Consider the following 25,029-nt stretch of genomic DNA (forward strand, 5'->3'; position numbering starts at 1 on the left):
TCAGCAAGAAACAAGAGTTCCTGCTGCTCCACAGCCTTTCCAGTATGTGGTGCTGTCACTGTTTTGGATGTTTGCCCTTCTGATAGGTGTGTAGTGGTCTTTCGTTCATTTTTGCTACTTCCAGAAATAATGTTGACATGAACATGGGTGTGCATGTTTTCATGAGCCCATGTGCAAGAGTCGGTCAAAGCCAGTTCTATTTCTTGGAGTGAATTTGCTGGGTTCCAGTATGACCATATTAAACATTATTAGGAATAATCATACTGCTTTCCGAAGAGGATATATTAAATTTACACTCCTAAAAGAAATGTGTAAGAATTTCTCTTGGTCCATATCCTTGCTACCATTTTACACTGCCAAACATGTCAAGTTTTGCCAATTTCATGAGTGATAATTAGGATGAAGCTTTAATTTGCACATGGCCTTATGACTAATAACCTTGAGCCTCTTTTTAAATATTTGAAAGCCTTCTGAGTTTCCTTTTCTGTGTATTACTTCTTCAAATCTTATGAACATTTTTCTACTTGAATATTTTTCTTATTAATTGGTAAGATATATATATATTATGAATAGTAAAATTTTATCAGTTTTCTATGCACATATTAAAAATATCTTCTTCCAATCTGAGGCTTATTTTTTGTTGGTGGTGGTAGTGGGATTTTTTTGTTTTGTTCATTTGCTTGCTTCATGTATCATGATATTGTTGATATCCAGAAATCTTTAATTTTAATGTAGTCAAATATATGTCTATTTTGCTTTATGGTTTGCGCTTTTGGAGACTTTTTTAAAAAAATCAGTTTTATTGAAGTATAAATTACATGCAGTAAAATTTACTGCTTATAAGTACACAACTGGATGAATTTTAACACTATTCTACAATCATCTAACCATCACTACAGTCACAAACTAGAACATTTCCATCTATTTTATGGAATTAAAACAGTTGCATGTCTCTGCAGTAAGTTCTCACTTCCTTCCCCCAGCATTTGACGATGACTCATCTGCTTTTCATCATAATAAGTTTGTCTTTCTATGATTTCATATAAATGGAATCATTTAGCATATGATCTTTAGTGTCTTCTGTAAATTTACTTAATCATTTTGAGTTGCATTCATACTGTTGCACAGATCCATAGTTCACTATTTTTGTTACTATGTAGTATACCTTTATCAGTTAATGGAAATTTTGGTTGTTTCTACCTTTAGGCTACCATAAGTAAACCTGCCCCAAACATACAAGTACAAGACTTTGAGTAGAAACATGGGTAAATAACCAAGAGTGGAATGCTGCATTGTATCATAAGTTTACATTTCATTGTATAAGGCACTGCCAAACTGTTTTCCAATGTGACTGTACCATTTTACACTGAAATATAATTTTAAGATCTTTATTACATACTGTAAAACAATGTGTGCAATTAAGATTTTTTTATGCCAAGGTATTAGAAAGTTATGCTGACAAAAAATCTTAGCATTTCATTCTGTATCAACTTCATCAACAATTATTTATATGTTTCGATGATTTTTCTGTAAAGCTTCTGAATCTTTAGATTATGTATAAGCATGCTAACAAAGATGTACCCTTTATTTCTTTATTTTATTTTATTGATTGATTATACATATTCATGGGGTACAGAGCTGACCTTCAGCACCTGTGCCCAAGGTGGGATGATCAGATCAATACTATCAGCATGCCCACCACCACAAACCTAAATTGTTCCCCATGTCTTCCACCCAACCTCTCCCCAACCCTCCTCCCCCGACCCCCCAGCAACCCTAGGTCTGCAAATATATTCTTTATGTAAAGTAGTAAATTAAATATTACTTTTAGTACACTGCAGCAAGGATATTATCAATCTATATAAGATTAAGGATCGTGATAGTCAAAAATATGAATATTCACTCTGGCAACACTAAAGACATTACATTAATTCCTTGAGGCAGGAAGACAATGTCTGTGCATTCTTTGGAGAGTACAGTAGGATTAAAAAAAAAGCCAAATGAACTGGTGAACTGCCAAAATAGATATATCAACATATATTAAGTCCAGTCTAAAGAAGGAAAACCAGTTTAAAACAAAAAGCATTTACTGAGGATCTACCTCCTTCAAAGACATATTATGTACCTGAGTTATAGGATGTAAGAGAAGCTGTCTCTGCCTGTAAGTGCTTCTGTAATTACAGAAAGGCAAAAGTAGACGTAAAGTAAAAGGGCACATGATTTAGTAACAAGTGGCACAGTAGAAAAAGGACTTCATTTTGCTTGAGAGAGACAGAGAAAAGGGGAGGGAGGGAGACAGGAAGAGAAAAATACATACCGTGTGTGTGTGTGTGTGTGTGTATGTGAGAGAGAGAGAGAGAAAAGAAAGAAAGAGATAGAAAGAAAGAGAGAGAGAAAGAAACAAAGAAAGAAAGAGAAAGAAAGAGAGACAGAGAAGAGAGAGAAAGAGAGAAAGGAAGAAAGAGAGAGAGAGAGAAAGAAAGAATGAAAGAAAGGAGAGAGAGAAAAAAGAAAGAAGAACAAAAGGAGAGAGAGAGAGAAGGAGGAAGGAAGGAAGGAAAGAGAGAGAAAAAGAAATAAGGAAAATGGGTTACTTTTTCAGAGAGAAGGAGTACATTATAAGTGCAGGAAGGTTTTACAGAGGAAGGCATACTGGACAGCTGCCTGACAGATGAGTAGGCTTCCTTCTGGAGAAGAGTATGCAAGGGTTTTCCACGAAGAGAGAGAACAGAGCATATTTAAAGGCATGTCACTCCAGTAACATCTGATTGGACTGTTTATATCTCCAGGGATTTTTATGTGTGTCTACATGTACAAATCAGTAAACAGCAGCACAGGAAGTAACACAATCCACTGTTGAAAAGCTTTCAGTAGCTCCCTTTATCTTTCAAATAAACTTGTGCTGGTCACATGACATTTGAAGCCTCACCCAGCCCTCAAAAGAACACCTGGAAGTCCCCACTCACAAGCTTCTCCTCTATGCCTCATACTCATCCTCCTTAGGAAATGCTTCCTTCCACACCACATTCTATTTATCTATATTCATATTTTGCCCGTTTTCTTTTCATTCTTTGAAATGTCAAAAGCATTCATTAACTTATTAATTACTACCTGTCAAGGAGTCCCACTCGAATGCAATGCCTCTACCATCATGAAATTTCCCTAATAGCTCAGGCAGAAGTATTCTATTTCCCAGCTTCAAAACAGAACAAAAATATTTAACCGACAGGCAGAAAACTTTTCTTCTATCATATCTTTGATTATTGCTCCTATTGTATTTATTCTAGCTTCTTCTTTCAGAATATAAAACTTTCTATAGGTTAGAAGAGGGATAGGCACATTATGGCCATGGTCTGCTTTTACACAGAGCTAAGAATGGCTTTTACATTTTACAGTGATTGAAAAGAAATTGCAAGAAAAATAAATAATATTTTATGATGTGAAAATTACACAACATTCAAATTTCAGTGCCCATAAATACAGTTTTGGGGGACACATCGATGCTTATTTGTTTGTAAACTGTCTATGCTGCTTCCATGCTACAATGTCAGAGATGAGTAGAAAACATGTGACCCACAGAACCTAAAATATTTACTCTCTGGCTCTTTACAGAAAAAGCTTATAAAGCCCCATGTTAGAGCTTCATTTGCTGCAGTGTTCACTGCAGAGATGGCGAAATCGTACTCTCAAATCCAGAAAGTAAGATGGTATGCAGGACCCTAAGGCAGTTTTCAGTTTTTCAGAGGAATTCACTGAATTTAGCTCTGATCAACTACATTGGTATATCTCCTTCCCCTACCCTTGGTTCTGTTCTCTGTTATGACAACAATGCACTATAATCAAAGTCACGATCCCTCACCTGTCCTTCCCCCAGTGCTGCTCCTACCTGCACATGCTTGCAGCACTTTATTATTTGTGAGGACTAAAGGTTCCAGAGGGTGATGGGTCATCGCCAGTTTCCTGCTGACCATGCCCACACCATCTAGGGGAAGACTGAATGGATGTTTGGAGCAAAGGTAACAAGGGATTACTATTCACTTTGCTTATTAGCATAGCCTCTTGGACTGAGGCAGGCTGGTTAGGTGGATTCAAGTGTCTGCCAATCCTTTTTCAGTGTTTGAGGTGAATCTGTGTGTGCAAGAGGTAAACTCCAGTAAGGCCTTTTTCAATTGGTTCCATCTGCCTTGTAATTAGTGGAGATCTCTCTAAGATTACAGATTAGATTGCTTCTCAGTCTGAGACTTCAGTATTTCTTCAAGGGTTCATTCCATTTCATTTTCTATGACTTAGAAGAAACACAATGGGAAATCAGGAGCTCATCTTTTACTACAATGAGGATGCTTTAAAATCTTAAAAAGATCCCCAGAATCTCTAGCTCCTGAGGCAATATACTGATGTTGTATTGTTCATGTTTTCCATAAAATGCTTCCTACTTTGGGATTTTCAATCAGGCCTTCTTTTCTCTTTTGTATCACACTCTTTCCTAACCGGATCAGTGCATGTTTACAATACTAAGAAGAATTCTTTCCACATACTTTATAAATTATAACTTAAAGAACAGCTCCAATCTGCCCCAACAGAAAAGTCTGCCAAAAAAAAGTTAGATATTTTCTTGTAACTTCTCTGTTCTATCAGAACTGAGTTCGTAATGACTTGTTCTGTGTAGAATGGATATTCACACCTCAATAGGATAATTCTTTTCTGCCACACCTGTCATCTTCTTTGTTTTCCTTTAAAAACACTGGCAAAGAAATAATTAATTATATAATTAAAGCATGAGGATATTGAGAGACAAATATGGTTCTTGATAATTGATCTTCTTTCCCAACTACTTTGGTCTTTCTTTTGCCTGCCTTCTGTACAAATAAAATTCTATGAAAGTCTGAATAAAGAAAAGAGAACAACAAAACAACAATGTTATATTTATTTTCCTATAATTATGTTTTATTGTTTCGATACATTTTTAGGGGAAACACATTGAGAGGTAACCACAATAATATTAATATTTATTTTCCTATAATTATGTCTTATTATTTCAATATATTTTTAGCGGAAATACATTGAGATGTAACCACAATAATATTAATATTTATTTTCCTATAATTATGTCTTATTATTTCAATATATTTTTAGGGGAAACACATTGAGATGTAACCACAATAACATTAGTATTTACTTTCCTATAATTATGTCTTATTATTTCAATACATTTTTAGGGGAAACACATTGAGATGTATATGTGGTTTAAGATGTTTCATAAACTATTTTGAAAGTGAATCCTTCTTACATTATCTAGCATTTATCTTATACTGACATTTTTATTATTCAAAAATTCTCACTTGACTAAAAAGAGCAGTTCATCTGGAATACCACAACTATTATGCATCATTAATACCCTAATGCATTATTTATTATGGTGAATAATATCCTGAAATGAGAAGTCACTGAAGATAAAATATTGCTCTATCATGTTCCATTATGAGAAGAAATACTTTTAATTAAAGTGACGCCATAGAAATTGAAAGAAACAGAAAGAGCTCTTGATATTTTTCTGTCTACAAGGCCCAACTTCCTTTGGAAGCATGATAAAAATCAACAATGTTGTTTTAGACATTCTGTGGATATAAACCAGTCTTCAAAACACAGAATCATTAAAGTATTGGGCTGAAATAAATCTTAAAAGATCCTCTTGGGCCGGCCCATGGCTCACTCGGGAGAGTGTAGTGCTGAAAGATCCTCTTACTTTCTCTAACCTAAGCCCTCAAAGAAAAAACAGCACAAAACTATGTGTGTAGCAATGAGATCATTAAACAAGAATGGTTTTTATTTTAAAAAATAAATAAATTTCCTTTTGGGAGGGAGCACTCCATAACTCAATTGTCACAGCTGTATAAAGCAGTGTTCCTCAAACTGTGTTCTTACGGAACCCTGGGGTTCCACAGTGGTTGTGTTCTGATGCTGAAGTCTTTTCCAGGTTTTCGATTTTTTTTTCTCAGTTTTAAATTTTTATAATAATCGTTTGCAAACATGTAGAAACCATCACTGTTTCATGTGGTAATCTAGCGGAACTTGTGATTTAATTTAGTATAAAATTAGGTATTTACTTATTTTTTAAGTGTTTATTGTCAGGAGTTTTAGATCATCTGCACTCAGTATCTTGGAGCATCTTATAAAATGATCAGCATTAACCATTGCTTATTATTATAAACTGCACCTTGTCATGAACTTGAAAAGCCAATTAAATTAGTCCCCAGCAAAACTGGCAAACCAAACACTACAGCGAATCCTTCACAGAACTGCATAAGCAGTTTTATTTAGCCCTTTCTCCTTTTGATTTTCATTTAGACTAACATTCCCATTCCTTGAAGAGGAAGCTCAAACTAGTCTGGTCCATTTGAGTTGGGTAAAGTTATTCTGTGATATCTATGAAAAAACACAGAACGTTTATTTAAAATCTGCTCGTATGTTAAATGTGCCTGATTATAACTATTGAACACCAGTATGCGTTGTTTCTTAATGTAATTAAACTTAAAACCCTAGAATATCCCAAATATTACCAAAGGAGCATTAGGTTACCTAGCAATTATTCTCTTTAATCAAATAATTTAATGACTATAAAGTGATTATAAGTGAAAAGGAGAGAGGACAAATAATTCCATTTGTCCTACACTGGCTATTATTAGGAGCTGCATGTACCCACCCAGGACAATGATTTTCCACTCTAACGACTCATTAGCAGCAAAGCAAAGAGGCCCAGACCATGCTCAGTGCTTAAGTCTACATTATCCACACTAAAATCTAATTAGTATAGATTGTGGATGTTTACTTTTTAAAAAGCGCCCTATAATAAAACTGGGTCACAAAAATTTAACACCAGCCCTCAGGAATACAAATTATATTCAGTAGGAAATATTCATGGTTTTTTCCTATCCTGCTTTCTCCCAGAGTTAAGCAAATTTTAAAGGGCATTAATTACAACAATATAAATAAGGTAAAATTTTACATTCTATTTCAAGAGCAAAGATTCCTGGGACTGAGCACATATTCTTTTTCAAATACTAGATGAGTATCTGCACATAACCCTCTGATACAACTTGAGCTTTAAAAAAATCCCACAAAGAAAAACAAAACAGCACTTCAAATCTGCAATACTCATAAATTCACTGATGCAACACATTTAGGGAATTAACTGATTGGCACATGGACACATAATACAAACATAATTAATATATTAATGATATGGTTCTCAAAAATAGCAAATAAATAAGCATAATATTAAACTTTAAAGATTTTATATTGGCAAATGATTGGCCTAAGACTATTATCAGTCCCCCTTTATAACCTAATGTAAACAACTTGAGATAGATAGTGTGTGTGGATGTATTTGTCAAATAATGTCAAGGAGATATCCATCAATTCCTATTTTATTATTTTTTAAACATACACAGAATTTGAATTTTATCCAGTGCCTTTTCCCTATCTATAGAAAATTTCAAAGGATTTTTCTCCTTACCTCTATTAATATGAAGAATTATATTAATGGATTTATGGTACTGAGCCAGTCTTAGATTCCCTGAATAAACTTCATTAGTCATCATGTAGGTTTTAATACAATGTTAGTTTTGGGGGGGTTTTTTTTGTTTTTTTTTTTAATCTTACCTAAGATGTCTGTATCAATCAAAGTAAAATTAAGCTATAAATTTCCTTTGCAAAATAATCTTTTAAGATTTTGGAATCCTTGTTGTACTAACTTGATAAAATAAATTGGAAAGTTGTCCTGCTTTTGCTAGGCTTTGGAGTAATTTAAGTAGCACAGTTAAATAGCAATTATCTGACCCTGGTGCATGTCCTGTCAAGGAACGTTTTTACTACTGTATTTATTTTATGGTAATTAGTCTGCTTGAATTTTCTGTGGTAAATTTTTCTGGAAAATGATTCATTTCATGAGGATATTTAAATTCACTTGCATATGTTTAGGCAAAAGTTCCCTTATCATTTAATTTCCTCTGTTATTATAATTATCCCCCTTCATCTCATATGTAATTTCTAATATTTCCATATTTCTTTCCCTCTTTCTTCTTGATTAATTAGCAGTGTGTCCACTTTATTGATTTTTTTTCAAAGAACCAATCTTTGAGATTAACTAATCAATTTCCTTCTTTTCTTTATTATTTCTATCCTGTTGCCTTCTTTTCCTTACTTTGTTATTTTTTTCCCAGTTTTTAACCCGGTTGTTTAATTCATATATTTTTAAATTTTCACTTTTAATAATATATGCATTGAATGCAATAAGTTTTATTCTGATAACTTCTTTAGCTGTAGTCCACATATTCTAAAACATTATGTATTCTACATCATTATGTTCATGAAACTTTTCAATTTTTTTTCAAATTATTAAGAGCATATATTCTTTATGACACAGATTACCCTAAACTATACTTTTTAAGCATCCATATTTCATAGTTGATACAGCTAGAATTTAAGACATTAAACCAATCAAATGTTCAGGCTTTGCAATTTAGATGAATATGTCAATCCATCAAAACACTCTCATACACACATATAGAGGATTGTGTAAAATAAACATGATGGCCAAACACTATGCATTTTGTAGCATTTTAGTTATCTAAAAGTATATATTTGACAAGATTTGATAAGAAATAAAAGCATTTTGATTCATTTAAAGGAAAGGTCTTTTTCCATAGACAAGGACAAAGCAAAGTGACTGTCCCCTAGCTTGAGTAGCTGTGTGGGCTCCCCTGGAAGCAGACGTGGAGATGGAATTAGCTTGCAGGGTGTTCAGTAGAAAACATCACTAGATCAACACATACAGAAGGAGCAGATTCAAATTCAAACTATGAAGGTTGACAGAAGGCAACCCTACTAGGAGTTCCAGAACTAAGATGGCCCATTAAAGTAGCCAAAGCTAGGCAGAAGTGGTCTGCCTGTGTATTCCTGTCTCCACCAGTCCTTAGGTGCGGGTCACTGGGGAACTGGAACAGCCTTGAGAGAGTCAGCATACAGCAGCTGAGGAATCCCAGAAGTATGGGAGAGGTGACAGTCACCTGAAGGGTGGTCTGGGAAGAGCCTGGCTGTATCTACCACAGCTTAGTTTTGTGAGGAATTTATGTGAACCACTAGTTAAGTGGGGGCTCTGGAATTGGTAAGGATATTTAGGAACACAGTACATTTTGTAGACAGACTAGAATTTGAAGAAACTTCAATTTTATCTTATATTTCTCCTTTTACCCAAGATTTATTTAATACTACTGCACTTTTTAATTTTCAGATAGAAAGGTAATTTGTTTTGGGCCGTACTGTTAGTTTGGGTTTGGGGCGGGGGGGTTAATTTTTTGCATTTTAAAAATTAATTTCTAGTTTTATTCATTTATCATCATATTTGTATTACTGATACTCTTTGGAATTGACCAAGGTTTTCTTTGGGCCTGAAATACGGTAAATATTTCCTAATGTTACATGTGAACTTTTAAGAAATATATACTTTATTTTTGAGGTTCAAATTTTGACATATCTCTATAAGGTCAACCTCATTAGGCATGCTAAGCATTTTACTTATTTTTTCCAGCTGTTATTAGCATGTTTCTGCCTTTCTCCTAGCAAATCCTGAGATTTCTGCTTCGTAAAGGTTGTTTCTGTCACTGGGGGCATACAATTGCTTCACCTTCGTTGACAAGTGTATCCTTCAGCATTATGAAATACCTTTGTCTCTCTAAGTTTTTTCGTCTAAATTGTACCTTGTCAAATAATGAGACCCGGACACCTGTTTTCTTCTTATTTGTACCTCTTGGTATAACCTTGGCTGTCCTTTTATTTTTACCTCTCTGAATACCTCTGTTTTAGGTATACATAGTGTTGGATTTGGTTTTGTTGATTAATCTTAAAATCTTCAATTCTTCTTTTAAGAGGTAAGTCAAGCCCACTTGCAATTCTTCATATGAACAATATGTTTTGGCCTAAATTCTCTTATACTGCTAAAATAAATATTTTTATTTAAAAAGATTATAAATATATCATTTCATTTTTATTTAAAATAAAAATCTTTTTATTTAAAATATTTTATATGTATGGCATGTGTGTGTGTCTCTTACCCATGGATTTCACATAATGTACATATCTATTATATATACATCTAATATCTTCATAAAAAATATATATATGTATATACCTTTTGTTTAGGAAATTTTGACTACCCTAATACTGGTATCTTTAAATAACACCCTTAAGTCTCTCTTTTTTTGGTTCCTATCTCTTTTTTTGGTTGCCTATGCTTTAGTTCTCTCTATGAGCAATATTGAAAATAGCTAATAACTCCTTTATTCACCCTCTCCCCCAGCTAAAATTATATCATTTACTTTCAGACAATACCTACAAGGCAATCAGAAAGTAAACTCCAATGACTTTAGAGAACATCTGTCTTGGGAGACTGAGAAGCTGATTTTCCGACATTCGCTCTAAGCCTTTCCAGGGCATAGTTCCACTGGAGTTTTCTCGACTTATATAGCTGTAAATATTTGTTCCACTGACAGCTTTGGTTTCTTCCCAAAGCCTTCCACTGTAAGTACATTGGATTTTCTTCCTATCTCCCATACCTCCCAGTTCCTCTCGTGTCTTTTTCATCTGTTACCTCATTTCCTTTGGATTTTTGAAGGTTTTCACTTTTCTATCTTGTAATTCGCTGAAGACATTACCTGTGGGCGTTCTGGTTTTCTTCCTAGTTCAGCCTCTATTTCTAAAATTAGGATTTTTTTAATTTATAATTCTCTCCACTTACCATTCAGCTTTCTTTTCAAATCTCTCTGTTCATCTAATTTCTGAGTTTATAACTTACGTTGTTCTTTTAGTGTCCCATATTTTCTGAATTTCTTCTAGTCCACTTTGAAACGTTAAGAAACAGCAGTCAATTTGTTCATCTGGTGAAACTTTATAATTAGTAGAATAATCCGTTCCTTATACTCTCTCTTTTTTATATAAGATTATATATGCAGATACTTCAAAAAGTTCATGGAAAGATTTATATTATCTTTCAATTCTATTTTTCCACAAACTTATACATAAGTGGAGTAACTGAATTTATTCTTATTTACATAATTATTTACAATTGTCATAATCATAATTTATATAAGAGTATATAACAATATCCTCTATGGAATTACAATATAATATATAATATTTATATATGTGCTTCCACATCTGCTCACCAGTGGTTTCCAGGGAAGACTTGCTTCTGGTTTTGGGGGACAACAGAAAGTGGGTTGTCCTTCTGGCTCTTCCTTCTAAACACTTATCGATAGCAGAGGTAGGGACAACTTGTTCCCTAGTTTGTTGTAGATATTATACTGTCTGTGCATTTGGGGTTTTACCAACTACATAGCTCTGTCTGTTTTTATATGGAGATTCAAAGAGATTAAAAACTTTACCTGTTGGCCATTTGTATGTCTTCTATTGAGAAATGTCTATTTAGCTCCTTTGACCATTTTTTAATTAGGTTATTTGTTTTTTTACTATTAAGGTGTTTGAGTTCCTTGTATATTCTGAATATTAATCTCTTGTTGGATGTATAGTTTACAAATATTTTCTCCCATTCTGAAGCGTATCTTTTCACTCTGTTGATTGTTTCCTTTGTTGTGCAAAAGCTTTTTAATTTGATATAATCCCGTTTCTTCTTTTGTTGCCTGTGCTTTTGAGGTCTTCTTCATAAAGTATTTATCCAATCCTATGTCCTACAGTGTGTCCCCTATATTTTTCTCTAGTAGTTTTATAGTCTCAGGTCTTACATTTAAGTCTTTAATCCGTTTTGAGTTTATTTGGTATGTGGCAAGAGACAGAGGTCTAATTTCATTCTTCTACATATGGATGTCCAGTTTTCCCAGCACCATTTATTGAAGAAGTAGTCCTTTCCCCATCATATATTCTCGGTGCCTTTGTCAAAGATCAGTTGGCTGTAAGTATGTGGTCTGATTTCTGAATTCTCTATTATACTTCATTAGTCTATGGGTCTGTTTTTATGCCAGTATCATGCTGATTTGGTTACTACAGCTTTTTTAGGCTGTGAGCCATCCCACTATAGGGAACGGCATGGGAGTCTGAGAATGATGCCCCTTGTTCAGCAAGCTGCAAGAGGGTCTCATTTGTATGGCACGGCTCTGTGGAGATTTCTTGTTTGTTTCACCTTTACCTGACAAGACTTTTCAGAATTAAAGGCCTATCTTTTGGCTTAGTATGGCTTTGGGGGATTCCAAGGGCCCTGGAGTTTCTCAAAGCCATACTAGCATGTCCTTCAGAAGATTCCAAGGGCCCCAGGGTTTCTCGAGGGACATGTTAATAATACATTAAAATTGATTGGTTTATTTAAAAAGACACTGTCAGTTCTAAAGGTGTTTTTGATGCATGTTCCCGGTATGGGTTGGCTCTATTTAATTTCATTATTAATCTCCCTTCTTAGTGATTTGTGCATTTACACATTGTGACTGTGGTTATGCTCTTGTAGGTGTGGAATGAAATTATTATGTTAGATTTCTATGTACATTCCCCCAGGGAGATGGCGGGTCTGAGTGCAGTCGTGCTTACAACTAATTGGTCATCAACCACTTACAGATTTCTTTGTTTCTCCCCAATCCCGCAGTTTCACTTGATTTACCAAGTACATGTTGTTTCCCTAGTAATAATAAGAATGATATAGTGTGTTTTTGTTAGTCTGAGTAGGATCATTTAACTTTTCACTTTGTTCCTTGTACTGTTCCCAGAGTCAATTGGTAAAAAAATTAGAAAGCTTTACTATAAAGATGAATAGGTAAAATAGTAAAAATATATAAAAAGTTTTTTGATATTAATAGATTTTGTTTAGATTCACTTATAGTATAATTGTTTTGAATAGTAGTATAAAATATGATAGAACGTTATAATCAAGTTTCATTATATAAAATCATGTTGTAGATATTGTGATTTTGGTCATAAATTAGAATAATAAATATAAACATAAGACATTAAATTGTTAAATATAACTAAGATTTTATAAGAATTTAGAATATAAGTTTATGTGCAAGTTTAAAAGGTCAAGGATTGTGATTTAGACCAAAAGTCTGACGCTCTCTAGTGCCAAGCATGCTACTATTGTACGGCTTCCTGGCCACAAGCCACAGGCTTTGGGGTGAACTATTGATGTATGAGTAGATGTTCTTGTCACAGCATGAGTGCCTTGGAACGTTTTGACCTTTCTTTTTCAATAGAAACAAAATAAAAAATGTTTTGATTAAAAGATAAATCAATGTGTAAAAGATTAGGTAAAAAACATATAAATAAAGCAAGATTTTTGTGGTTGTCATCCACACTTGCACTAGACATCTGTGGTCCATCTCTTTCTTTCCTCACCAACGCCACAGCACTTATTCAGGTCCAACGAATCCTGAGGAACTGGTCTCCAGCATTTTTATTTTAAAGTCAGGTAGTATAATGCCTCCAGCTTTATTCTTTGTTCTCAGGAGTACTTTGGCTACTTGGGGTCTTCGGTTGTTCCATATGAATGTTAGGATTCTTTTTTTCTATTTCTGTGAAAAATGTCATGGGTATTTTGATGGGGATTGCATTTAATCTGTAGATCGCTTTGGGTAGTATGGACACTTTCACAAAATTAATTCTTCCAATCCATGAACATGAAATGTCTTTCCATTTTTTTCTGTCCTCTTTAATTTCTCTGTAGAAATTAGACACTTTGTAGATCAGTATTTTGTAGTTTTAATTGCAGAGATCTTTCACCTCCTTGGTTAAATTTATTTATACATTTAAGTTTATTCCTAGGCATTTAAGCTTTTTGTTAGCTATCATAAATGGGCTTGCTTTCTTGATTTCTTTTTCTCCTAGTTCACTGTTGATTTATAAAAATATTACTGATTTTTGTATACTGATTTTGTATCCTGCAATTTTACTGAATTTGTTTATCAGCTCTAAGAGTTTTTTAGTGGAGTCTTCAGGTTTTTCTATACATAAGATCATGTCATCTGCAAACAGGGAGAATTTGACTTTGTCTTTTCCAATTTGGATGCCCTTTATTTCTTTTTTTTGCCTATTTACAGTACTATGTGAGTGGGTATACTTATCTTGTCCTGTTCTTAGAGGAAAACCTTTCAGCCAGTAGTTTAAATCCAATGTTTTTCTCCTGCCTTTTTGTCTGCATGATCTGTCCAATGCTGAGAGGGGTGTTGAAGTCCCCAACTACTATTTTAATGGTCTGTCTCTCCCTTTAGATCCAAAAATATTTGCTTTATATATTTGGATGCTTGATGTTGGGTGCATCTATACTTATCATTGTTATATCCTCTTGCTAAATTGATACCTTTATCATTATATAATGCCTTTCTGTACAACGAATATGATAACTATTCATTTTCCTATTACGACAATTAAATGAGATGGTGCATGTCAAAGCACTCTGTAAACTACAAAATGCTACACAAAAGATTATTAAATTGACTGATTTCTAGTTGATTTCCTACCCCAGAGACATCCTCATTTCTTCTCTTCCTTTTATTCTACACAATCTGCTCTATCACAAATCCAGCACATCCTCACAGCATGTTCCAAGTCTGCCCATGTCTCACCATCACCATTCTAATCAGAGGAAATGTCAAAGCCAACCCAGACATCAGCAGGCACCTTCCAACTAGTCTCCTGCTTCTGCTCTGCCTTGATCTCCATCCTCCAATCCATATAAGACCCAAAACAGTCTTTCAAATATCTAAACCAAATGGCAGCACTCACCTGATCCAATGCCCCTACCCCCCATGGCCTCCCTTCACACTTGGAAGAAACCTTAACTCCTAACCATGGCCTGGAAGGCCCTCCATGACCTGGCCACTTTGAGACCTCATCTCCCATCACTAATCCCTTCATTCATGGCACCACAGCTGTAGTGGCCTCCTAGCTGTTCCTCAAACACTGTACAAGAGCACACTAATTCAGGGACCTTGCATTACCTGGTTCCTCTTGGTGGAATGTTCAAGAACTTAGGGTTGCTCTCTCCCTCACTTCATTCTGCCTGCTCAAATGTCAAATGTTCCCAACACCCTTTGTGAAAGGGCAAATCCTCCTCTCATCACTGTCTACTCTATAACTCTGCTTTTCTCCCTTATTAGTTCTAAAATTATATCACTTATATACTTGTTTACTTTTCCACTAGAATATAAACATCATGGGGCAAGGACTTTTTCTACTCATGTTAACAACCATATCCTAGCTCTTGGCATCCAGTAGGGGTTTGATTAAAAATGTGCTTAATAAAGAGGGAAAACATTCTTCATACCCCCTTTAGTTTATATACTGTGTGTTCCACAGAAAATAGTAGTGTCTCATAAATAACATCAATGAACTAATAAAACTTGAATATTTGGATAGCCTTGAAAGGCTTAATCTCACCTTGGAGTTGGAAGTGGACTCCAAGAAACAAAGTCTGTTGCCAAATCCTTCTGCGGCCAAACATAGTTTCTGTTGTTCTTTGTGGATGGTTGCAGTACACTGCAGAACCACTTCATCATCCTGCAAAAAGAGGGAAAAAGAGACAAAAGAGTGAGATTTGACATAACTATGCAGTCTCAAGCAGATCTAGAAGAATATGATTTTAGTGCATTTTAAAAATCTGAGCAAAATGGAAGAATAACTGTCAAAAAGAACAATCCAGAATCAATCCCTAAAGCACTTTTTATTTGCAAAACAGGAATAGGGTGGGGGAGAAGGGAAGGGTTATAGCCATTCACAGCATCGGGTAGTTTTCTCACTGTCCTTACTGATCCCCAGAGGCCACTTGCATGGATAACAGTAAAATACAGGATTTTCATGTCAGCATTTTACACACTGTTTAATTATCAAAATTACCAAGAAATTGTCTGACACATTCCCAGGACATCAAGTCTCAAGAGTGGGACAGATTCTAATATCAGGAACACATGCATTCCAAAACTAGCATAGGAAAGCAGGTCAATAACAGAACTTCTGGGTTCAAATTGACCATAAAAGTCATCTTAGTTCAACCACACACTGACTACTTGATTGTATTTGTAATGATCCTGGGTTGCTTAAAAAAGTACAGCAAGACAATTTGTTAGTTCAATCCTCTGAAATCCAACACTGGTTTCCAATCAATTATTTAAGCAGGATTACAGGAAAAACTGTACATGGGAAAAGATAATAAACAGGATGACTCAGTATAGGCAGTATGAGTACTGCAAGAAGCATGGACTTTAGAATGAGCGAGATCTGGGTTCCCATCCCAGCTCTGCCACATACTAGGTTATGTGATCTTAGGCAAGGTATTGACTCTGTAAAACGATAAAGTGAGATAAAGTACCTTACACAATGACTAACATACAAAAGGCACTAAATAGACACTAAAGAAATGGGAGATACAGTTATCATTTTTAACAAAGTTATCTCAATTTAATAGGTTCTAAGTAGCAAATGCCTAAAAAGCCTAACCATTGATATTTTGACATTTTAATCCCAAAAAGATGGAAAGACTTACGAGTAGGAAAAGAACAAATATATCCATCGACCCCTTTAATTAGACTCAGAGTGAAAAGGGACACACACATATATCCTATAACCCCTTCACCAAGAGGTGTTGAGGTAATAAATCTTCAAAAGCAGAAAACAAGCTTTTTTGGTGAACCCATAGAATGTGCCATATAAAGTAGACAAGTGCAACTCTAACTTTCACTTAAAACATTTGTAATGCTATATAATTTGCCTTTATTTACAATATAGTAGCAGTAATACATAATAGTGTACAGCACCAGCCAAATTTAACAACTACCTCCTAAGTGTCCCTCCAGGTACACAGTAATTTCAAGTAAACATTCAATTGTATTATTTAAAAAGTCATCCACTGGGAGAAAATATTTGCAAATTATGCACCTGACAAAGGATTAATATCAAGAATACATAAGGAACTTAACAGGAAAAAATCCAGCAATCCCATTACTGGGTATATATCCAAAGGAAATTAAGAACGTATGTTGAAGAGATACCTGCACTCCCATGTTTATTACAGCACAACGTACAATAGCCAAGAGATGGAATCAACTTAAGTGTCCAACAGATGAATGGATTTTAAAATGGTCTATATACAAAATGGAAAACTATTCAACCGTAAGTCAAGAATGAAATCCTGTCATTTGTGGCAGCCTGGATGGACTTAGAGGTCATTATGTTAAGTGAAGTAAGCCAGGCACAGAAAGACAAATACCGTATGACCTCACTCATATGTGGAATCTTAAGGAAAAAAAAGTTGATATTATAGAGGCAGAGAATAGAACAGTCACTTACCAGAGACTGGGGAGGGGGTTGGGGACAGGAAGGGAAAACAGGGGGAGGCTGGCAAACAGGTGCAAAATCACAATTAGATAGGAGGAATAAGTTCTGGTGTTCTATAGCACAGTAGTGTGATTGTGGTTAATGGTTAAGTTTCATATGTTACATATTAGCTAGAGGAGAAGATTTTGAATGTTTTTGTCACAAAGAAATGAAAATACAAGAGGTGACTGATACATCAACTACCCTGACCCAATTATTATACAACATATATATGTGTCAAAATATCAGATTGTACCCCATAAGAATACACAATTACAAGGTATACGGTAAAATTTGAAAAAATAAAATAAAAAACTAAAAAGTCATTTGCTAACCATATAGCATTATCTTCATATGATGAACACCCCTGAATATAAATTCGTAAAGCACTTTTACAGCTTATATAATCTGCAATATCAAAAATATAGCGTGTTTTCCATATATCTAGTATAATAAGAACTGAAGAACTGTCCTGTTCTGCCAGTGCCTTACCCAAATCCCCACAGTCTTTTACCATCTTGTCTCACTTACCCTATGGAACTAACTCTAACATGCAAACTACACTCTTGGGTCAGACAGACTCTTTTGGATGCTGGAGGCGATGTAAATGTCATTCAGTAAATAATTACTGTAGTGTACTAATTAAAGACAGTTTGGGAATAAGAGTATGACAGCAAGATAGGAGGGTAGGTAGGCATACGGGACAACTAAGAATAACAGTGTGACTCAGGAAGCCCTGAAAGAAAAGAAAGTACACTGTATTTTCCAAAGGTACAGTGCATGCCTATCATGGCACTAACTTATCTAATCCTCACTTCATCCCTGTAACATAAATATCATCCACGCATACATAGATAGGGAAAATCAAGTGCAAAGTAACTTGTTACTCACAGAGGGCTTATCACCCATCTTTCCAGGCATTGATTATTCAACCTAATTTATTTGAATCTAAAAGTCCTTGGTCCCACATTGCTTCTAAAGATGCAATTGATTTTTACCATTTTTGTCAGCTCTAGAAGTTCTTCTCAATCTTTAATGTGTATCCTGTCCCCTGTAGATCCTGCTAAAATGCAGGTGATAATTCTGTACGTCTAGGGGGAGCGGGGCTTATTCTGCATTTCTAACAAGTTCTCAAATATAAGGGCCACTTTCTGAGGATTTGGGATCCAAATGGGTCCCAGAAAAGACATGGAGCCTAAGAGAGATAGGACTAGTCTACTTAGGAGTTTGGAAATCATCAATCACAGTTGAATATTAAAATATGTCTGTCTATTTTAAACAAATTCAGAAATTAGAGCTCATGTGGAGCTGCAGTTTGAATGTGTCCCCCAAGTTTCATGTGTTGAAAACTTAATTCCCAAATTCATACATTGATTAGAGGTAGGGCCTTTGGGAGGTAACTAGGGTGAGATAAGGTCATCAGGGTGGGGTCTCCAATGATGGGACTGATGGCATTTCAAGAGAAAGAGAGACCTGAGCTGCACACTCTTGCCCTCACTCCACATGATAATTTCTGCCATGTTATGATGGAGCAAGAAAGTTCTCACCAGACGCCAGTGCCATGTTCTTGGACTCACCAGCCCCCAGAACTGTGAGTTTAAACTTCTTTCCTTTGTTGTGGGGAGCTGCCCACGTTACACCGTAATCGCCATTACAAGATGGCGCCGGCCGACACTGACAATCGGCAAAAACAAGTCTAGAGCGCATGTGCTGGGAATTTCCCCACCTCTAGTCTCTGCCTCTCCCGTGGCGTCATCTGGGCTGATGCACGACCGCCAGTCAGAGGGGGACACGTCCTAGGCGAGGGACAGTTTTCTATAAAAGGGAACGGGCTTCTGTACTTGGGGTCTCCGCCCCTATAAGCTTGTGCTCTGCCTCTCAAGACGCATTAAAGCTTTACTGCAGAAGGATCCTGTGTGTGCTGTGTCGTTCTTGCTGGCGAGACGGTAGCGCGGGACATCTGGTGCCGAAACCCGGGAAACTTGTGACATCGTCAGCACCTTCGGAGACCCCCTGGTGACAGGGAGGATTCAGAACTGCAGGAGGGTAAGTTCAGAGAGGTGTGTCTGTTCTTGGTCTGGGGTGAATTCGGTTAGATTACAAGGTTTTAGACTCATCCCTTGGTGTGGTCAGACTGACGTAGATACGCAGCTGCACCTGAGACCCGTGTGAGCCTCTCGTACATAAGGGAGCGGTGTGTCTCACAGCGCCTCCTAAAGCAGGGCGCATTATGGGTTCCACGCAGTCTATGGTTACCGCGTTAGAGGCTGTGCTGAGACAACGTGAGATCAAAGTAGGGGGCCGTGTACTCAGAAATTTTGTGAAAGAGGTAGATCGTGTGGCGCCATGGTATGCCTGTTCCGGCTCCCTAACCTTGAGCTCTTGGAACAAATTGGGCAAAGACCTTGACCGCAAGTACGCAGAGGGAAACCTACGTCAGGGCACCAAGACCGTTTGGAAGTTCATTAAGAATTGTTTGGAGGATGAAGGCTGTAAACCGGTAGTGACAGAAGGACAAAATATATTAGAGGAAGTCCAAGACAGCATGTCAGAAACTGAACGGAGTGAGAGGATGGGTACCCACAAGAGGAGAGACGTCTCCTGTAGAAAAAAGTGCCCTCCCGGTAAGTCTACGGACGAGGGAGAGATTCTAAACCATCAAAGTGATGTTCCCGGAAAATCTGCCGGGGAGGAAGGGGTTTTAAACCCCCACCAAAAGAGAAAAAACAAAAGAGAGCTTTACCCTGTAGGAGAGCTGAGGGCCATAGACCAAGGGTTGGAGGACTTAAATCTACATGAACCCGACTCTGACTCCCTCAGCCCTAGCGAGGAGTCCGATTTAGAGGAGGAAGCGGCCAAGTATGAGGAAGAGAGGTATTATCCCGACAGGCGGCGGAGACTACTCGGGGAGTGGAAAAAACAACCGCCCCTGGTGACCCCCACACGACCTGCACCCTCGGCGCCTCCCCCTTATGTGCCGCCCTCTAATCCCTTCTCGTTCCTCTCGGATAAAGTGAGAAAAAAGGTTGCGGCTGCCTTCCCAGTTTTTGAGGTCGAGGGCGGAGGGCGCGTCCATGCCCCCGTCGAGTATAACCAGATCAAGGACCTCGCAGAGGCAGTTAGAAAATATGGCCCAAACGCCAATTTTACCCTAGTACTGTTAGAAAGGTTTGCTGCTGTGGCTATGACACCTGCCGACTGGCAAATGTTGGCTAAGGCAGCGCTCCCTACCATGGGTCAATATATAGAATGGAAGGCGCTATGGCATGAGGCTGCACAGGCTCAGGCCAGGGCAAACGCCGCTGCACTAACTCCTGAGCAGCGAGATTGGACCTTTGATATGTTAACAGGCCAAGGTCCGTTTGCCGCTGATCAGACGGCTTTCCCATGGGGTGCTTATGTTCAAGTCTCTAACACTGCCATTAAGGCTTGGAAGACACTCTCTAGAAAAGGGGAAACTTCGGGACTTACTAAGATCATCCAGGGACCTCAAGAACCATTCTCAGACTTTGTGGCTCGAATGACAGAAGCAGCAGGGCGTATTTTTGGGGACCCTGATCAGGCTGCAATAAACGCTCAACTGAGGGGAGGATTAATGGTGGTTAACCAGCGAGTAGATCTAGTACAGGAACAAGTAGATGTTTTGTGGCAAGTAGCACAGTTGGGGTGTCAGTGGAAATATTCAGGGTTATGTGTCACCAGTATCCAATATGAAAATTTTACCAAGGCTGCAAATTTGTCTAAAGAATTGTCTCAGTATCTTACAGGAAATTGGACAGGAAAATTTGACGCGCTGATGACTTCGCTACGCATGGCCATTGTGGCCGTAAATTCAACAAGAGTGGATGTCTCCTTCGCAGTCGGATTATCTTCCTGGATGGGGGCTGCCATGTCCCATTTCAAGGAGTGGGCGGGAGTTATTGGGGTCGGCATGTTCTTGTGTGGAGGAACCGTGCTCCTATTATGGTTGGTGTGCAGATTAAAGGCCCAGACCCAGAGAGACAAAGCGGTCATCGCTCAGGCACTTCTAGCCCTGGAACAAGGGGACAATCCTAAAGTTTGGCTGTCCATGCTTAAGGATTAGCCTGCTCTGGCTCCCATTCCCTCTTTGTTGTTGGCTGGCCTCCCTGAAGCCTGTTCAGAGGAGTTCGCCCTTGCTCAATTAAGTCGGCATAAAACCACATGCTCCAGTAGATCCAGAGACGGGCAACTTCCCCCCAGACGTGTGCCGACCTAAGACATGGTGCCTGGTGGCGATAGGGTTAACCTTTGACGGGTAAGGTCACGGCCTGAGGTGGGTCGACCTAAGACAGGACTACTGGCTAGACATGTTGTGGCCAATGAGCTTGCTCCAGCCTCTTAATGTAATAAGAAAGGGGGAGATGTGGGGAGCTGCCCACGTTACACCGTAATCGCCATTACAAGATGGCGCCGGCCGACACTGACAATCGGCAAAAACAAGTCTAGAGCGCATGTGCTGGGAATTTCCCCACCTCTAGTCTCTGCCTCTCCCGTGGCGTCATCTGGGCTGATGCACGACCGCCAGTCAGAGGGGGACACGTCCTAGGCGAGGGACAGTTTTCTATAAAAGGGAACGGGCTTCTGTACTTGGGGTCTCCGCCCCGATAAGCTTGTGCTCTGCCTCTCAAGACGCATTAAAGCTTTACTGCAGAAGGATCCTGTGTGTGCCGCGTCGTTCTTGCTGGCGAGACGGTAGCGCGGGACACTTTGTAAATTACCCAGCTTCAGGTATTCAGTTATAGTAACAGAAAAGAGATGAAGACGTGAACATGCCAATTAATATGTGGTACATACAATTATATAAGGGAAAAGGAATACATCATATATTAAACTACCCTATCAGATTTATGAAACCATCTCAGTTATGCAGCGTTTCCCTTCAATTTAGTTCCTTCACATTGGAGTGCCTGCGGCACAGCAGCATAAGCTCAGGACAGCTCTGCTGCACCACCCAGAAGAGAGGCTGGAGCTCCAACTGTCAATCATGATTCAACTTCAAATGATGGAAACAAACCTGACATATTCATGAAGCTTTTGCCTGTTTACCTGGGAGCTGTTTTTATTTTACTTTCTAGCAAGCAAAGAGCTCCTTTCGACAGAAAGCAGAATATACCAAACACCTGATGGACCAAACACCAGTTCACAAACCACCTGCCAGGTCCCTTTACTTAATCATCATTCAGCCCAAAGCACAATTTCTCTCCAGAATCATTGTGGCTTGAGAACACGCAGACTTTCCATTTGAGAGGTTCTGATAAGTAGCTTGGTTTTTTTTTCTATTTGTTGTAACCCATGTGTGGTACATCTGGTCATTGTTAACATATGTATAATATATACATGAGGATATGATTGTGCCCACGCACAGGCGCACACAATCTATTTTCTATTCCAAGAATAAAGAATAATGCTACCTAACACTGATGGTAAACAGAGAGTTAGCACTGCTCAGTTAACAGAACAATAAAGATATAATTAATGTACGTCTTCTTGGGTCATAAGAAGGCCTAGTCTTTGCTACTCAGCCCCAGATTCACATTTCCTACGTTCACATCTTGGTTGCATGTGCCAGCCATGTATGGGAGTGCATGAATGCACAGAATGACCACCATTTTTCCCACCTTGGCCCATAAAAAGTAAAAGCACCTTTAAATATTCATCCTTTACTATTGCATGTCTTAGACTTGAGTATCTTGCTAGGACAACATATTCAGACTATTCACAAGAAATCACATTCCATAAAAAAAATGCTAAAAAAAAAAACTGGATTCTAGGTGTGTTCTTTTATTTCATTTTTAAAAATTTCAAAACGTAAATATTAATTAAATATACATGACTAGTGTGATAATAAGATATTAGTATCTTGCTGTTCCTGGAAAACCTTGAACCCTTCACCACTCCCTATTTGTAAAACAAACTTGAAGAAACAAATTTACTAATCTTTGTTTAAACACATTCAGGACGGAATAATAATTATATGAAAAATAAATCTTTCAGAAGAAATCTTGTGAACAATTACATAAATGGTGGTGCTTAAATAAGGGTGACATCCAGCTCACGGTTACCAAGTCCTATTGATTCTCCTCTAGCTATGCCTTTCAATTTCATCAATTTCTCACCACCACAGTCCAAGTCGCATTACATCTTCTTTTATACATCTTCAAAATCCCCACTACACGTCCACATCAAATTACTAATTGATTCTTAATAACAAGAAACAGAATTCATAAACCATGACAGCAATAAGTTATTCACACATAGCAATCCCTTCTTTCCAGTGGCATAGACCAGATTCTGTCCATTTGTACATGTTACCATGGCATCGGGAGCTCCGTGAGGGCATGGACTAGATCTGTCTTGCTCACTGGTATACTCCACTATCTAGCACTGTGCCTGGCAAATGTACACGATAAGTGATTGCTGATCACAAATCTACCTTCTGATTGCTCTTAAATATGTGCTATGATGCTGACAAATGGAGTCTCTTTTCAGAATTGACAAGGTAAGATCCTATTTAATTTCCCATTAAAGCTGGTATTGTATGATCCCATGTAGGGATTTCATGGTTCCATGAGGCCAGGAAATAGGGCAATCTTGGAGGAAAATTACCAATCCTGTCTACTACAGCTGTGACAAATTTTAACGTAACCTTAACATGCACACCATCAATGCAAAACCCAATTAGATTCCTGGAAAGAAGCAACAATGTAGTGCCCTATCTCCCCCTATTTCCACATAAACATAATAAAACTCTGATTTCAACGGTGCTCTTTCATACATGATCTAAGCAAAGCAATTATTTTATACTCTTGAAAACTCAGGAAATGCTCTTAATAACTCTGGTCATTAAAAAACCCTTCACATTACGCTAAGTATCTTCTTTCAACTCTTACTACACTTATCCTCTAAGATGTTTGTACAGGTTTAGACTTTCTATAAGTGGTCCTCTCCCTGAGTTACCACCTGAGAATTTTTCCATGATTAGTTTCAACTCAAAAAGCTCACTGTATGTATCCTATCCTGTGGCTATCTGTCCAGAAGGTCAGATTAAATTCCACAGAAATCAGGTGCCCAATGAAAATAAATGCTTTAGTTAAAACCTAAGGCAATCCTATCATCACCCAGTTTAGATCACTACACAGACTAAATGCTCAATAAACATATGTTGAGTTGAATTCCTCTTGTTGAATTCTCTTGTATATTTCCTGTGACTTCAAAACTCTTTAGAACAAAGATCTTATATTTATGGGGGGAAAGGCCAGAACTAGAATGCTGTATCCAGGCAAGTTGTGATGTATAAATAAGACATGATTTCTATAACATATGCTGCCAAGTCTGCTGGAATAGTACAGCATGGAAAATAATTCTCAAACAACACCAACAGCTTGTTTCAAATATTCAGTCATCACTTAACAGATATTTACTCGGGATGCAATATGAGCTAGGAAATATTCTAAGTGCTTAAGATAAGTCACTAAATAAAACCAAAGATCCCTGAACTCTGGGGCAAGGGAACAGAGCCAGTAAACAAAAACATATATTTATAAACTATGTTAGAAAATGAAATATTCTATGAAAAAAAAAAAACAGTGTAAGGGGATAAGAAGTGTTACTAGGCTGGAGGAGATTGAAGTTTTGAATAAAGTAGTC

The 25,029-nt window shown here is 37.3% G+C and overlaps 1 protein-coding gene across 1 annotated transcript in view; it reads right to left on the reverse strand.

Moving 5' to 3' along the window:
• RYR2 (ryanodine receptor 2) overlaps window positions 1-15,848 on the reverse strand; it is a 448,094-nt gene extending 432,246 nt beyond the window's left edge. The window contains exons 1-2 of the mRNA XM_063082911.1: window positions 15,798-15,848; window positions 15,430-15,549 (exon numbers count right to left, since the gene is read on the reverse strand). Of these exons, the coding sequence (XP_062938981.1) occupies window positions 15,430-15,549; window positions 15,798-15,848 (171 nt within the window). The remainder of the gene's footprint in view (window positions 1-15,429; window positions 15,550-15,797) is intronic.
• Between the last annotated feature and the right edge of the window lie 9,181 nt (window positions 15,849-25,029).

This window comes from Cynocephalus volans, chromosome 18, assembly GCF_027409185.1.
Source record: "Cynocephalus volans isolate mCynVol1 chromosome 18, mCynVol1.pri, whole genome shotgun sequence".
Classification (NCBI taxonomy): Eukaryota; Metazoa; Chordata; class Mammalia; order Dermoptera; family Cynocephalidae; genus Cynocephalus; species Cynocephalus volans.